This window comes from Centroberyx gerrardi, chromosome 3 (genome assembly GCF_048128805.1).
Source record: "Centroberyx gerrardi isolate f3 chromosome 3, fCenGer3.hap1.cur.20231027, whole genome shotgun sequence".
In the NCBI taxonomy this organism is placed as follows: Eukaryota; Metazoa; Chordata; class Actinopteri; order Beryciformes; family Berycidae; genus Centroberyx; species Centroberyx gerrardi.
In genome coordinates this window covers 1,116,631-1,128,809 of record NC_135999.1, presented here as the reverse complement: position 1 = coordinate 1,128,809, position 12,179 = coordinate 1,116,631, and the positions used below count along the sequence as shown (strand labels likewise).

Genomic DNA, 12,179 nt, shown 5'->3' with positions numbered 1-12,179 from the left:
TGCCAACCAAGATCTATTCAGTTCAAGATTGAAAGGTAAATGAGCAAAATCCCTCTGGATAATCTGGTAAAATGATTAATTTGTTAATGTGAGTGTAATACGCTGAACACAGTGGTGCACACTGGGAAAAACAAACAGCACCACACCAGTTGTCTTTCACACTGAGCTGCACACACAGTCAGGACCTGTTTGTCCACTCACCAGTGATGAGCTGAAGAGAGGAGTGGAGATATATATACATTTACCAGGAAATGTTCACATTTCTCATGTTTACTGAAACATCTGCTCATTGATGTTATTTGTTTCAGAAACTCTTGCTGCCATCTGCCAACGTGAACTCAAATCCAGTCTGGAGGAGAAGTCTCAGTGTGTGTTTGAGGGGATTGTTAAAGCAGGAAACCCAACACTTCTGAATCAGATCTACACAGAGATTTACATCACAGAGGGAGGGAGTGGAGAGGTCAGTGATGAACATGAGGTCAGACAGATTGAAGCAGCATCCAGGAAACCAGCGAGACCAGAAACAGCAATCAGATGTGAAGACATCTTTAAACCCTTACCTGGAAGAGATAAACCAACCAGAACATTGATGACAAAGGGAGTGGCTGGCATTGGGAAAACAGTCTTAACACAGAAGTTCACTCTGGACTGGGCTGAAGACAAAGCCAACCAGGATATACAGTTCACATTTCCATTCACTTTCCGAGAGCTGAATCTGCTGAAAGGGAAAAAGTACAGCTTGGTGGAACTTCTTCATCGCTTCTTTACTGAGACCAAAGAAGCAGGAATCTGCAGGTTTGACAAGTTCCAGGTTGTGTTCATCTTTGACGGTCTGGATGAGTGTCGACTTCCTCTAGACTTCCAGAACAACGAGATCCTGACTGATGTTACAGAGTCGACCTCAGTGGACGTGCTGCTGACAAACCTCATCAAGGGGAAACTGCTTCCCTCTGCTCGCCTCTGGATAACCACACGACCTGCAGCGGCCAATCAGATCCCTCCTGAGTGCGTTGACATGGTGACAGAGGTGAGAGGCTTCACTGACCCACAGAAGGAGGAGTACTTCAGGAAGAGATTCAGAGATGAGGAGCAGGCCAGAAGAATCATCTCCCACATCAAGACTTCACGAAGCCTCCACATCATGTGCCACATCCCAGTCTTCTGCTGGATCACTGCTACAGTTCTGGACCATGTGTTGAAAACCAGTGAGAGAGGAGACCTGCCCAAGACCCTGACTGAGATGTACATCCACTTCCTGGTGGTTCAGTCCAAACTGCAGAACATCAAGTATCATGGGAGAGCTGAGACAGATCCACACTGGACTACAGAGAGCAGGAAGATGATTCTCTCTCTGGGAAAACTGGCTTTTGAGCAGCTGGAGAAAGGCAACCTGATCTTCTATGAAGCCGACCTGACAGAGTGTGGCATTGATATCAGAGCAGCCTCAGTGTACTCAGGAGTGTTCACACAGATCTTTAAAGAGGAGCGTGGGCTGAACCAGGACCAGGTCTTCTGCTTTCTCCATCTGAGCATTCAGGAGTTTCTGGCTGCTGTTCATGTCATCGTCTCATTCATCGACTCTGGTGTCAATCTGCTGTCAGAAACTCAATCAAAATCTTGGTGGTCTGTGAAGGTAAAAGTCAAATCTAAACTAAAACACCTCTACCAGAGTGCTGTGGACGCGGCCTTACAGAGTCCAAATGGACACCTGGACTTGTTCCTCCGCTTCCTCCTGGGCCTTTCACTGCAGACCAATCAGACTCTCCTACGAGGCCTGCTGACACAGACAGGAAGTAGCTCACAGACCAATCAGAAAACAGTCCAGTACATCAAGGAGAAGATCAGGGAGAATCCGTCTCCAGAGAGAAGCATCAATCTGTTCCACTGTCTGAATGAGCTGAATGACCGTTCTCTAGTCGAGGAGATCCAACAGCACCTGAGATCAGGAAGTCTCTACACAGCCAGACTCTCCCCTGCTCAGTGGTCGGCTCTGGTCTTCATCTTACTGTCATCAGAAGAAGAGCTGGATGTGTTTGACCTGAAGAAATACTCTGCTTCAGAGGAGGCTCTTCTGGGGCTGCTGCCAGTGGTCAAAGCCTCCAATAAATCTGTGTAAGTGCATAGAAAACTGGATAGATTCAATATAGTTGTGAGGAGAGAAAGAAATATTTTCAATGTTGTTGTTTTTTCATCACTAATTCTCCTTCAGGCTGAGCGGCTGTCAGCTGTCAGAGAGAAGCTGTGAAGCTCTGGCCTCAGTTCTCAGCTCCCAGTCCTCTAGTCTGAGAGAGCTGGACCTGAGTAACAACGACCTGCAGGATTCAGGACTGAAGCTGCTCTCTGCTGGACTGGGGAGTCCACACTGTAGACTGGAGACTCTCAGGTCAGGATCACTGTTACTGTTCAACAGACCATTTAAATTCTGCTTTACATGCACATTAATGTCAGTGAAAACACCTGAACTCTCATTTTCCTGCTGATGTGGTTTTTGAAACCAGCTCCTCTCCTCACTGCCTCTGTTGTTGAAAGAAAATAAACAGAAAATAAATTCAAATTGAGTCAAGAACTGAAATAAAAACACAAACCCGATGTTTGGGTCAACTGTTAACATTGGAGACAATTACAGTTTCTGCATTATCATAATTAATTTCAGAGCAGTGTACTAATGAGAAAATCCAACATGTAACTCTTTTTAAACAAGGAGTTTATACTGAGAGCTGGGATCTCTTTCTCAGAAAACCTGTACAAAATCATCAAGAGTAAACAATCAAACTATTAGTGCTGGGTGATATGGATGAAAATGTTATCATGATTAAAATTTTCATATCAGGTGATAGAGTTTTATCACAATATGTAAAATCACTGTTTCTGTCAAGTTTAAAGGGTCATTTTTTCTCCTGAATAAAAGTTGAATAGATCAGAATGTCAGCTTTCATTTAAAACACTTCTTTATTACTAGAATAAAACTAAATAAAACGAAAAATGAAACTAAAAATAAATAAAAATAAATAAATAAATAAATAAAAGAGACAACAAGCGGAAGTGAAAATGTCAGACTTATTTTTCAACACTATAGCCTTATATAATCTTTAAAAAGAATAACAAAACAAAGCAGTGAAAGCCCGTTCTTCCAGTTCTTCCAGTATGACCTGAACGCAGCAGAAACCCAGCAGCCAGCACAGTGATGTAAAAGTGAACTGAGTGGACCGAAGTGCAGAGACAGAAACTCAAGACAAAGAATAAACTGAAAAGAGTCTTTACTTCCAAAATGCTGTTGAACAAAACAGCAAAACAAAAATCCACCTTTTCTTGGTATCTCAGGTCAAATAACTGGAGAACTCCAAGACTGAGCAAAGAGCAACTGAGGGAAGCAACTTAAATATCAAACCAAGACACAGGACAGAGGACAGGTGAACACAGTAAACTAATGAAACACAGGTGGGAACAGTTGAACCATAATTATTGGCAGCAAGCGGTCCGGGTCATGAACAGTTCAGTGGAGCCATCTAGTGGTGAACCGGGGCTGTGACAAGTAAACAGGGAAGAGAGTGAGCAGCGCTAAGAAAGCATCAAATGGACTATTATAACTGAAATGTCATGATAAGTGTTCAGTCACAACTATCTGAAGACGTTTAACTGCAGTGAGAGTGTTACTGTGTTTTAATCACTTTTTGGGTTCAACTGTTGGAGAGTGTGTTTGCTGTGTGTGTGTGTGTGTGTGTGTGTGCGTGTGTGTGTGTGTGTGTGTGTGTGTGTATGTATATGTGTGTGTGTGTGTGTGTGTGTGTGTGTGTGTATGTATGTGTGTGTGTGTGTGTGTGTGTGTGTGTATGTATATGTGTGTGTGTGTGTGTGTGTGTGTGTGTGTGTATGTATGTGTGTGTGTGTGTGTGTGTGTGAGTGTGTGTGTGTGTGTGTGTTGGATAGCATAACTCCTGTTTAACTGAAGCTACGTAAAACTCTACAGTGAAAGAAGTGATGAAATGTTGAATGTGTGTGTGTGTGTGTGTGTGTGTGTGTGTGTGTGTATGTGTGTGTGTGTGTGTGTGTATGTATATATGTGTGTGTGTGTGTGTGTGTGTGTGTGTGTGTGTGTGTGTGTGTGTGTGTGTGTGTGTGTGTGCAGGCTGTCAGGCTGTCTGCTCACAGAGGAAGGCTGTGCTTCTCTGGCCTCAGCTCTGAGCTCCAACCCCTCCCATCTGAGAGAGCTGGACCTGAGCTACAATCATCCAGGAGCCTCAGGAGTGAAGCTGCTCTCTGCTGGACTGGAGGATCCACACTGGAGACTGGACTCTCTCAGGTCTGGAGAGGCAACGTCTGCTAGAAGGCTGAGAGTCACACACATTTTCTCTGTCACACTGAGAAGATGAGGAATACTGTTTCATGTTTAATGGAGGATATGAGTGGAAATCCTTCATATTGAAGGTTATTAAATGTCCATGTTTCCATCATCAAAGAGAATCTGCTGGTCTGACTTTGTTTATTCCCCAGTGTGGACCATGGTGGAGAGCAGAGGCTGAAACCAGGTCTGAGGAAGTGTAAGTGTGTATTTAGTTTGATTCATGAAAACAAAGCAACACACATTCAACTACTGAGATAGAAAGTCCATCTACACCACAGTATGTGACGTCCATTCATTCAGATCCTACTGTGAATCAGGATAAATTATTATTAAAGTGCTAAGAAGTTAATTGTCAAACTGTTATTAAATCAACAAATAACTAGAGCAGGTGTATTAGATGAGAAGCTGCTGCTGTATTGAGTCTTGTTCTCTCATCAGATGCCTGTGAACTCACTCTGAACCCAAACACAGCACACAGAAACCTCTTCCTGTCTGAAGACAACAGAAAGGTGACATGGGTGAGAGAGGAGCAGCCATATCCTGATCACCCAGAGAGAGCGTACTTCTGGAATCAGCTGCTGTGTAGAAATGGTCTGACTGGTCGCTGTTACTGGGAGGTCGAGAGGGAAGGAGTGGTTTCTATAGGAGTGGCTTACAGAGGAATCAGTAGGAGTACAGGGACTGATGACTGCTGGATTGGAGGGAATGAAAAGTCCTGGAGTCTGTTCTGCTCTGATGATGGTTACTCTGTCTATCATAACAACATACCAACAGCCATACCTTCCTCCTCCTCCTCTGTCTCTGACAGAGTAGCAGTGTATCTGGACTGGTCTGCTGGCTCTCTGTCCTTCTACAGAGTTTCCTCTGACTCACTGATCCACCTCCACACCTTCCACTCCACATTCACTGAACCACTCTATCCTGGGTTTGAGTTGTGGTTCAGGTCTGGTTCCTCAGTGTCTCTTGTCAGATAGAGGAGGGAGAGAGAAACACTCACACTGCTGACTAAAGACAGCTGCTGAGATGATAGTTCACTCTGGACAGGATCTCACACACACACACACACACACAGACACATACACATCTTAAAGTGAGAATATGAACATATGTATTTTCATTTACTGCTCATTTAGTTGTAAACAAACACAAACTGAAGTTGTTGTGTTTTTAAGAAAATTCTTTGGGCATTTTTACCTTTATTTGACAGTTGAAAGTAAAGACTGACAGGAAAGATAAGGAGAGAGAGGAGGATAACATGTGACAGGTCGGAGTCAAACCCAGAACGTCACATTTACATGGTACGCACCTTAGACCACTGAGCCACCAGGACACCCAGAACAGAGTTTTAACTTCACATGGACAAGAACAGACATTTTGTTTGGAAAATGAAATGAAAGAGATATTTAACTAGACAGAATCAAGTTATTGTTTTTCATCTGAGAGTCAGTTATTGATGATTGACAGGTTAAAATATTTTTCCTTTGAATCTTTGTTTTATTTGATCAATCTCTTCTCCAAGCTGAACATCCATCTTGTTTTCTACAGGAATAAAGCTTAAATGAAGATTGTTTGATCTTCTTTTCAAGCAAGCAGAGTTTGTCAACTTTAATTTGTATAATTTGTGTAAATTAAATTTGTATTTCATTTGTTCACTTACATCTTAATGTGACAATAATAATGCTCATTTAAATGTGATTATTGCCCTGAAATAAACCAATATCTTGTTCTGTTGCTTTATAAGTTGTGAGTCATTTCATCTCAAAAAGGAAAATGTCAAATCGTCTCTCAAGAGTGACATCATTTTTGGCCCAAATAAGGTATTCTGGCCACGCCCCCTTTCAGTCTTAGGTGAGAATGAATAGAGCTGTAAAATGATGATAATGTCTTTACATACAGGCATTAATATTTCATTTTTCTGCTTTCCAAGGTTCTTCTATTCTGCATTTCTTTCTTCTTACTATATATTTTATCCATTTTAAGACCAGAACGATTTGTAAATGGGATCCAAAAATCCATTTAATTTTAGTCTTAGGTGAAAAAAGAATGGATCCAGATAAAATCTGAGTGAAACACTTGACAGGAAAAGAGGCTGAACCAAGATGTCAGAGACTCAGATTCACATGTTTATGTTTAGAATTCTGAAAAGGAAAAACAACATTCTATTTTTAATACAGGTGCAAGAAAATTCTTGTCCAACTTTCTTTTATTTAACCTATTTAACCGGTTTATTCACAATGAGATTAAAAATGTCTTTCTGTTAAACGAGACGTGATCAAGAAAGCAGCATCATGACAAACATAAAAGTCGCAGATGAACAACATACAAAAATATAAGAAAGCAAAACAGCCTACAACCAAAGTCACATTAATAAGCCGGCTGTAAACACGTTTTCCATCTCAGGAAAGTAGTTCCGTAGCACAGAAAATAGTCCCCGGCGTAATGAAGAGTTTGTTCCCATTGAAAGTGCATTAAAATCACATTTAAAAGAAAATATAAAAGATAAAAACAAATAAATATTCCAGTGCAGATGAGTGATGCCCTAAATTTCTTAAAAAGCCCTGGTGAACAGAAAAGTTTTAAGCTGATTTAAAAGATTGTAAAGTGGAGGCCGACCTCAGATGTTCTGGAAGTTTGTTCCAGGCATGAGGAGCATAAAGACTAAAAGCTGCTTCTCCATGCTTTGTTCTGACCCTGGAACAGTAAGCAGACCAGCACCTGAAGACCTGAGGGGTCTGGTGGGTTCATAACATTGAAGGAGATCAGAACTGTATTTTGGTCCTAAATCATTAAGTGCTTTATAAACATGCAACAGAATTTTAAACTAAATTCTTTGGCACACAGGAAGCCAATGCAGTGATCTCAGCACTGGACTGATGTGGTCCATGTTCTTAGTCCTGGTCTGAACCCAGGAAGCAGCATTCTGGATGAGCTGCAGTTCTCTAAGGGCCCTCTACATCTGTCACACCTGGGCTCTCTACCTCTGTCACACCTGGGCTCTCTACCTCTGTCACACCTGGACCCTCTACCTCAGTCACACCTGGACCCTCTACCTCTGTCACACCTGGGCCCTCTACCTCTGTCACACCTGGACCCTCTACCTCAGTCACACCTGGACCCTCTACCTCTGTCACACCTGGGCCCTCTACCTCTGTCACACCTGGACCCTCTACCTCTGTCACACCTGGGCCCTCTACCTCTGTCACACCTGGGCCCTCTACCTCTGTCACACCTGGACCCTCTACCTCTGTCACACCTGGGCCCTCTACCTCTGTCACACCTGGGCTCTCTACCTCTGTTACACCTGGGCCCTCTACCTCTGTCACACCTGGGCTCTCTACCTCTGTCACACCTGGGCCCTCTACCTCTGTCACACCTGGGCTCTCTACCTCTGTTACACCTGGGCCCTCTACCTCTGTCACACCTGGGCTTTCTACCTCTGTCACACCTGGGCCCTCTACCTCGGTCACACCTGGGCCCTCTACCTCGGTCACACCTGGGCCATCTACCTCTGTCACACCTGGACCCTCTACCTCTGTCACACCTGGGCTCTCTACCTCTGTCACACCTGGTGGGAAAGTATTGGACCTCCCACACTCTGCCCAGTTGTCTCCTGTGTGGGAATGGTTTCTGTCCCTGATGCTGAAACACAGTGGATCGGTCTCTCTGGCCTGGGGCTCCACAGTTCCTCCACCAGAAACTGGGTTATGTGACAACAGCAGGGACTGGACACACCATTCACCTGTTTGTCATGTGAAAAGTTTAGCTAACGGATCAGTCTAGGCAAGTAAATTAATGTTAAGGTTAGGTTTTGGTGAAGGTTAGGGTTAGGTTTAGGCAACTAAAACAGTTTGGTTAAGGTTAGGTTGAGATGGTTATATAAATGAAAATTTCCCTCCCAGTAAACTTGTTTTGAGTTTGGAATTGAAACCGGGGAATTTAAATCATAAGCTATTATGGTCCTTATGTTGTTGTTTTGTTTTTTTATTTCTGTGGGAAAGTCAGAGCAGATGTATCAGTAACTAGCTTTATAACCCTAACCCTATGGTCTAGAAAAATGTAAGGCTCTGATATAAATACATAAATAGGACTATAGCTGAGACCCCTACACTTTTCACTCATAGGAAATATGAGCTGTATAGAAAATATGACAGCACAGTTAATTCTGGGAACATCACTTAATATTGATTGCATAAATCTTAACTTTTCATGATTTCAATTGTCTTTTGTAGACTTATTTTATGGATTCCTATGAAGGGAGATTCAGTTATCACCTAGCTATCTGCTAGATAAAGTCTAACATTTAGACACGTCTACCTCAAATGTAAAGGAGAAAATCAAATTAAATGTAAATGATGAAAGTAGTTTGATAGAAAGTGTTTGGTAGTACTCTGGTTCTTCCTCCTTGGGTTCAACTGAAGTCAAAGAGCAGCAACTTCATGAGTAATGAAACTAAGAGAAATTACATTGCATCTCCTGCCCAACAATGTAGATACAAAAATGGACTATATATCATTGAATTGCATTTAGGGGTATCATGTTTTTTTATATATGGAAAACTAAACCTGGTCATGGGATTTGACTTTTAAAACACACAATAAACCAGTTTGAGTTTGTGAGACAGAAATGTGTTGACAAAGTCTAGATTTAAACCCACGTCTAGAATTAAATATTTATAACAAAGTGACACTGAGACTGTTGGTTAATGATTAATCTCTCTCTCTCTCTCTCTCTCTCTCTCTCTCTCTCTCTCCCTTACTAACAGTATCAGTTCAGTAGTCTACTTTCTCTTACCAGTGTGGCAGCAGTTTATTTCCACCATGAAAAGGTATTGTACAAACACTTTACATTACAGTTTATAGTGTTTTATTCTTCAACCTGTTAATTCTTACTGTTGACTGATTTAACTGTAATAAGACGATCATACAGAAGAAGCCTCTGTTTGTGATCAGGAGGGTGAAACTCTGTTTCGGTTGGAAACATAAAACACTTTGCGACAGTTTGTGAACACATCAGTGTTTGAGTGTTAACGTTAACGTCCTGAACATGTAAATTAGTTGTAATGTTTTGAATCTGTTTTAATCAGAGCAGGAAGGCTCTTTAGTTCACTGTAGATGATGAGGTTAAATTTCACCATTTGATAGACGCATCATAAAACTACTTCCTGATTCTCTGCCACAGACTTCAGATTGGACTTTGATCCTGATGTTATTTTATATGGCTGTTTGTTCATGTTATTCAGGTCAAGGCCTGTATTTATCAAAATTATATTGATATGTCATCTGATCATCTTTCCATCCAGTTACTTTATATTTCAATAAAAGCAGGAAGATGAAATACATGCTGCTTAATGCACTTCATAGACTTTCACTGTATTCTAACATGTTTCTACTACAACAAATACTTTTAAAGGTTTATTCCACTAAAACACTGCTTTACTATTTCAACTACAAGTAATACTTTTAAGGTATATTCTGCTAGAACTCTGTCACTACTACACTGTTTTTAAGATACTTTTATTGCTACATATTGATCTATGGAGTTGAATGTAGGAGAGTCAAAAGTGAAATCTGGTGGTCAAATTGTAAACAACTTTAAAAAATGAACTTAAGCTGTTTAACCTGTCATGCTAAAGCAAGCACACTTAAAAAATATTCAGAAAATGTAAACTCTTCTAGTTATTACTATTCTTTCATGAATTTTTTAGGACATAAATGCAGCTTGTATCGGTGAAGCTAGCAATGCTATTCAACCTTTCAGATGTTCTCTGTATTACATTTACAGTTTGCTCTATTTTAGGTATTTCACTGACACTCTTATCCAGAGCGACTTCCTACACTTATGAGTGTATCAGTAGAATAAGCTTCAATCACCCAAAATTACAAGTGAACAACATAAAGGAGGGCAAAGGTCAGGGCCGCTGTGACCTTACAATATTCCTGTTAGCCTGGAACAATCATGTAAGAGAGAGTAGGATAAGAGTTAAGGAGAGAGAGAGGGGGATTTTATTTAGAGAGCAAATAGCATGAGGAGAGGAGAAATCACTCAGTGAGAAGAGGGCAACTTTATTATCATTATTATTATTATTATTATTATTTTGGTGTGCTGATTTCTTTTGTGTTTAGACCTACCTGGTAGTTTCTGGGTATCCACCTGCTGCTGTGGCTGCTTCACTAAAAAGTGAATTTCCTGCCTTAGTGTTCTTCTTCTCTGTCTACCAGGATCCAGCAGGAGAGACCAGACTCTCCTCAACCCAGCTGTAAGTCCATGAAGAGAGATCGGTCGAAGGAAGGCCTTAATGACTTTAAAGATGAACACCATTCTTCTGAAAAGACGTAAGCTGTTCCTAGCATTAAAATGTTCCTGTATTCATGTTTTAACTATTACTTATGTAGAGAAGGTTTGCTGAGCATGCATGCTCTTTATCAGCATCACTCTTCTTCACATACAGTAATATATATATATCATATATATAACCAGTCTGTTACTGTTAGACACTGGGAACTGCCCAGTATAACCACAGTCTTCTACTGTTGGACACTAAGAACTCCACCGGATCAATTTGGGTTTTCAGTTTCTTGTATAAAGGATCTTTGGAGGAAGTTGTGGAGGGAGGGAAGAGTGTTTCTCATTTTCTCTCCAGCAACTGTCAACCTGCTGGTCAAAAGCTGGTCTGTCTAACCTTTTGTCTTAAGCTGTGTGTCCATGGAGAGTGACCAGTCTATGGATCATCTTATTATGTTCAAACATGGACACCACTCTATTGATAACGGTTAAACAATGTTTAAGCTGATACTAAAAACAGATGGGTTTGTTATCAGACTCTCAGTCATGAGATGTAAAACTGGTCTGATCTTCAGTGTTTTCCAGTGTGCCCACAACACACCTGATGTAAACAGCTGCATCTTTGACCTATATGGATCAGGCCTTTTCTGAAAAATTGTTCAAGTATCAGCCGTTAGCCTCATGTATATGGACTTGGGTTCTCATGTAGACTCATGTTTTTTTTTTTGGCATTTCTGCTTCATGGGACAGTCACAGTTAGAAAGACAGGGCAGAGAGAGGGGATGACATGCAGCAAAGGGTACAGGCTGGATTCAAACCAGAGCCGCTGCAGTTAGGACTTAGCCTTAATGGGACACTCTCTACCAGTTGAGCCACTGGGACGCTCTGTGGTTTTGACTTTTGGCAGCCTTGGTCATTTCCATGAGCTGTCTGTCAGAGGCTTGAGGACTTCAGGTCTGCCAGGAGGAGGACAGCAGCTGGCAAGATACTGCTCTATCTAGGCTGTTACTGGTAGCCTGGTTGTTGCCAGATACTGCTCTATTTAGGCTGTTACTAGTAGCCTGGCTGTTGCCAGATACTGCTCTATGTAGGCTGTTACTGGTAGCCTGGTTGTTGCCAGATACTGCTCTATGTAGGCTGTTACTGGTAGCCTGGCTGTTGCCAGATACTGCTCTATGTAGGCTGTTACTGGTAGCCTGGCTGCCACCTGTATCCTTAAAGGAATAGTTCACCCGAAAATGAACATTTGGCCATTATCTACTCACCCTCATGTCAATTGAAACACTAGTGAAGATTCAATTCAATTCCAAAAACTTTATTTATCCCCCAGGTATTGTACAAACACTTTACATTACAGTTTATAGTGTTTTATTCTTCAACCGGTAAATTCTTACTGTTGACTGATTTAACTGTAATAAGACGATCATACAGAAGAAGCCTCTGTTTGTGATCAGGAGGGTGAAACTGTTTCGGTTGGAAACATAAAACACTTTGCGACAGTTTGTGAACACATCAGTGTTTGAGTGTTAATGTTAACGTCCTGAACATGTAAATT

The 12,179-nt window shown here is 41.5% G+C and overlaps 1 protein-coding gene and 1 pseudogene across 1 annotated transcript in view; both read left to right on the top strand.

Moving 5' to 3' along the window:
• LOC139923178 (NACHT, LRR and PYD domains-containing protein 3-like) overlaps nt 1-12,179 on the top strand; it is a 49,825-nt gene that overhangs the window by 19,222 nt on the left and 18,424 nt on the right. The window contains exon 4 of the mRNA XM_078290948.1: nt 10,561-10,674. Within this exon, the coding sequence (XP_078147074.1) occupies nt 10,561-10,674 (114 nt within the window). The remainder of the gene's footprint in view (nt 1-10,560; nt 10,675-12,179) is intronic.
• Nucleotides 4,740-5,447, top strand: LOC144538107 (stonustoxin subunit beta pseudogene; annotated as a pseudogene).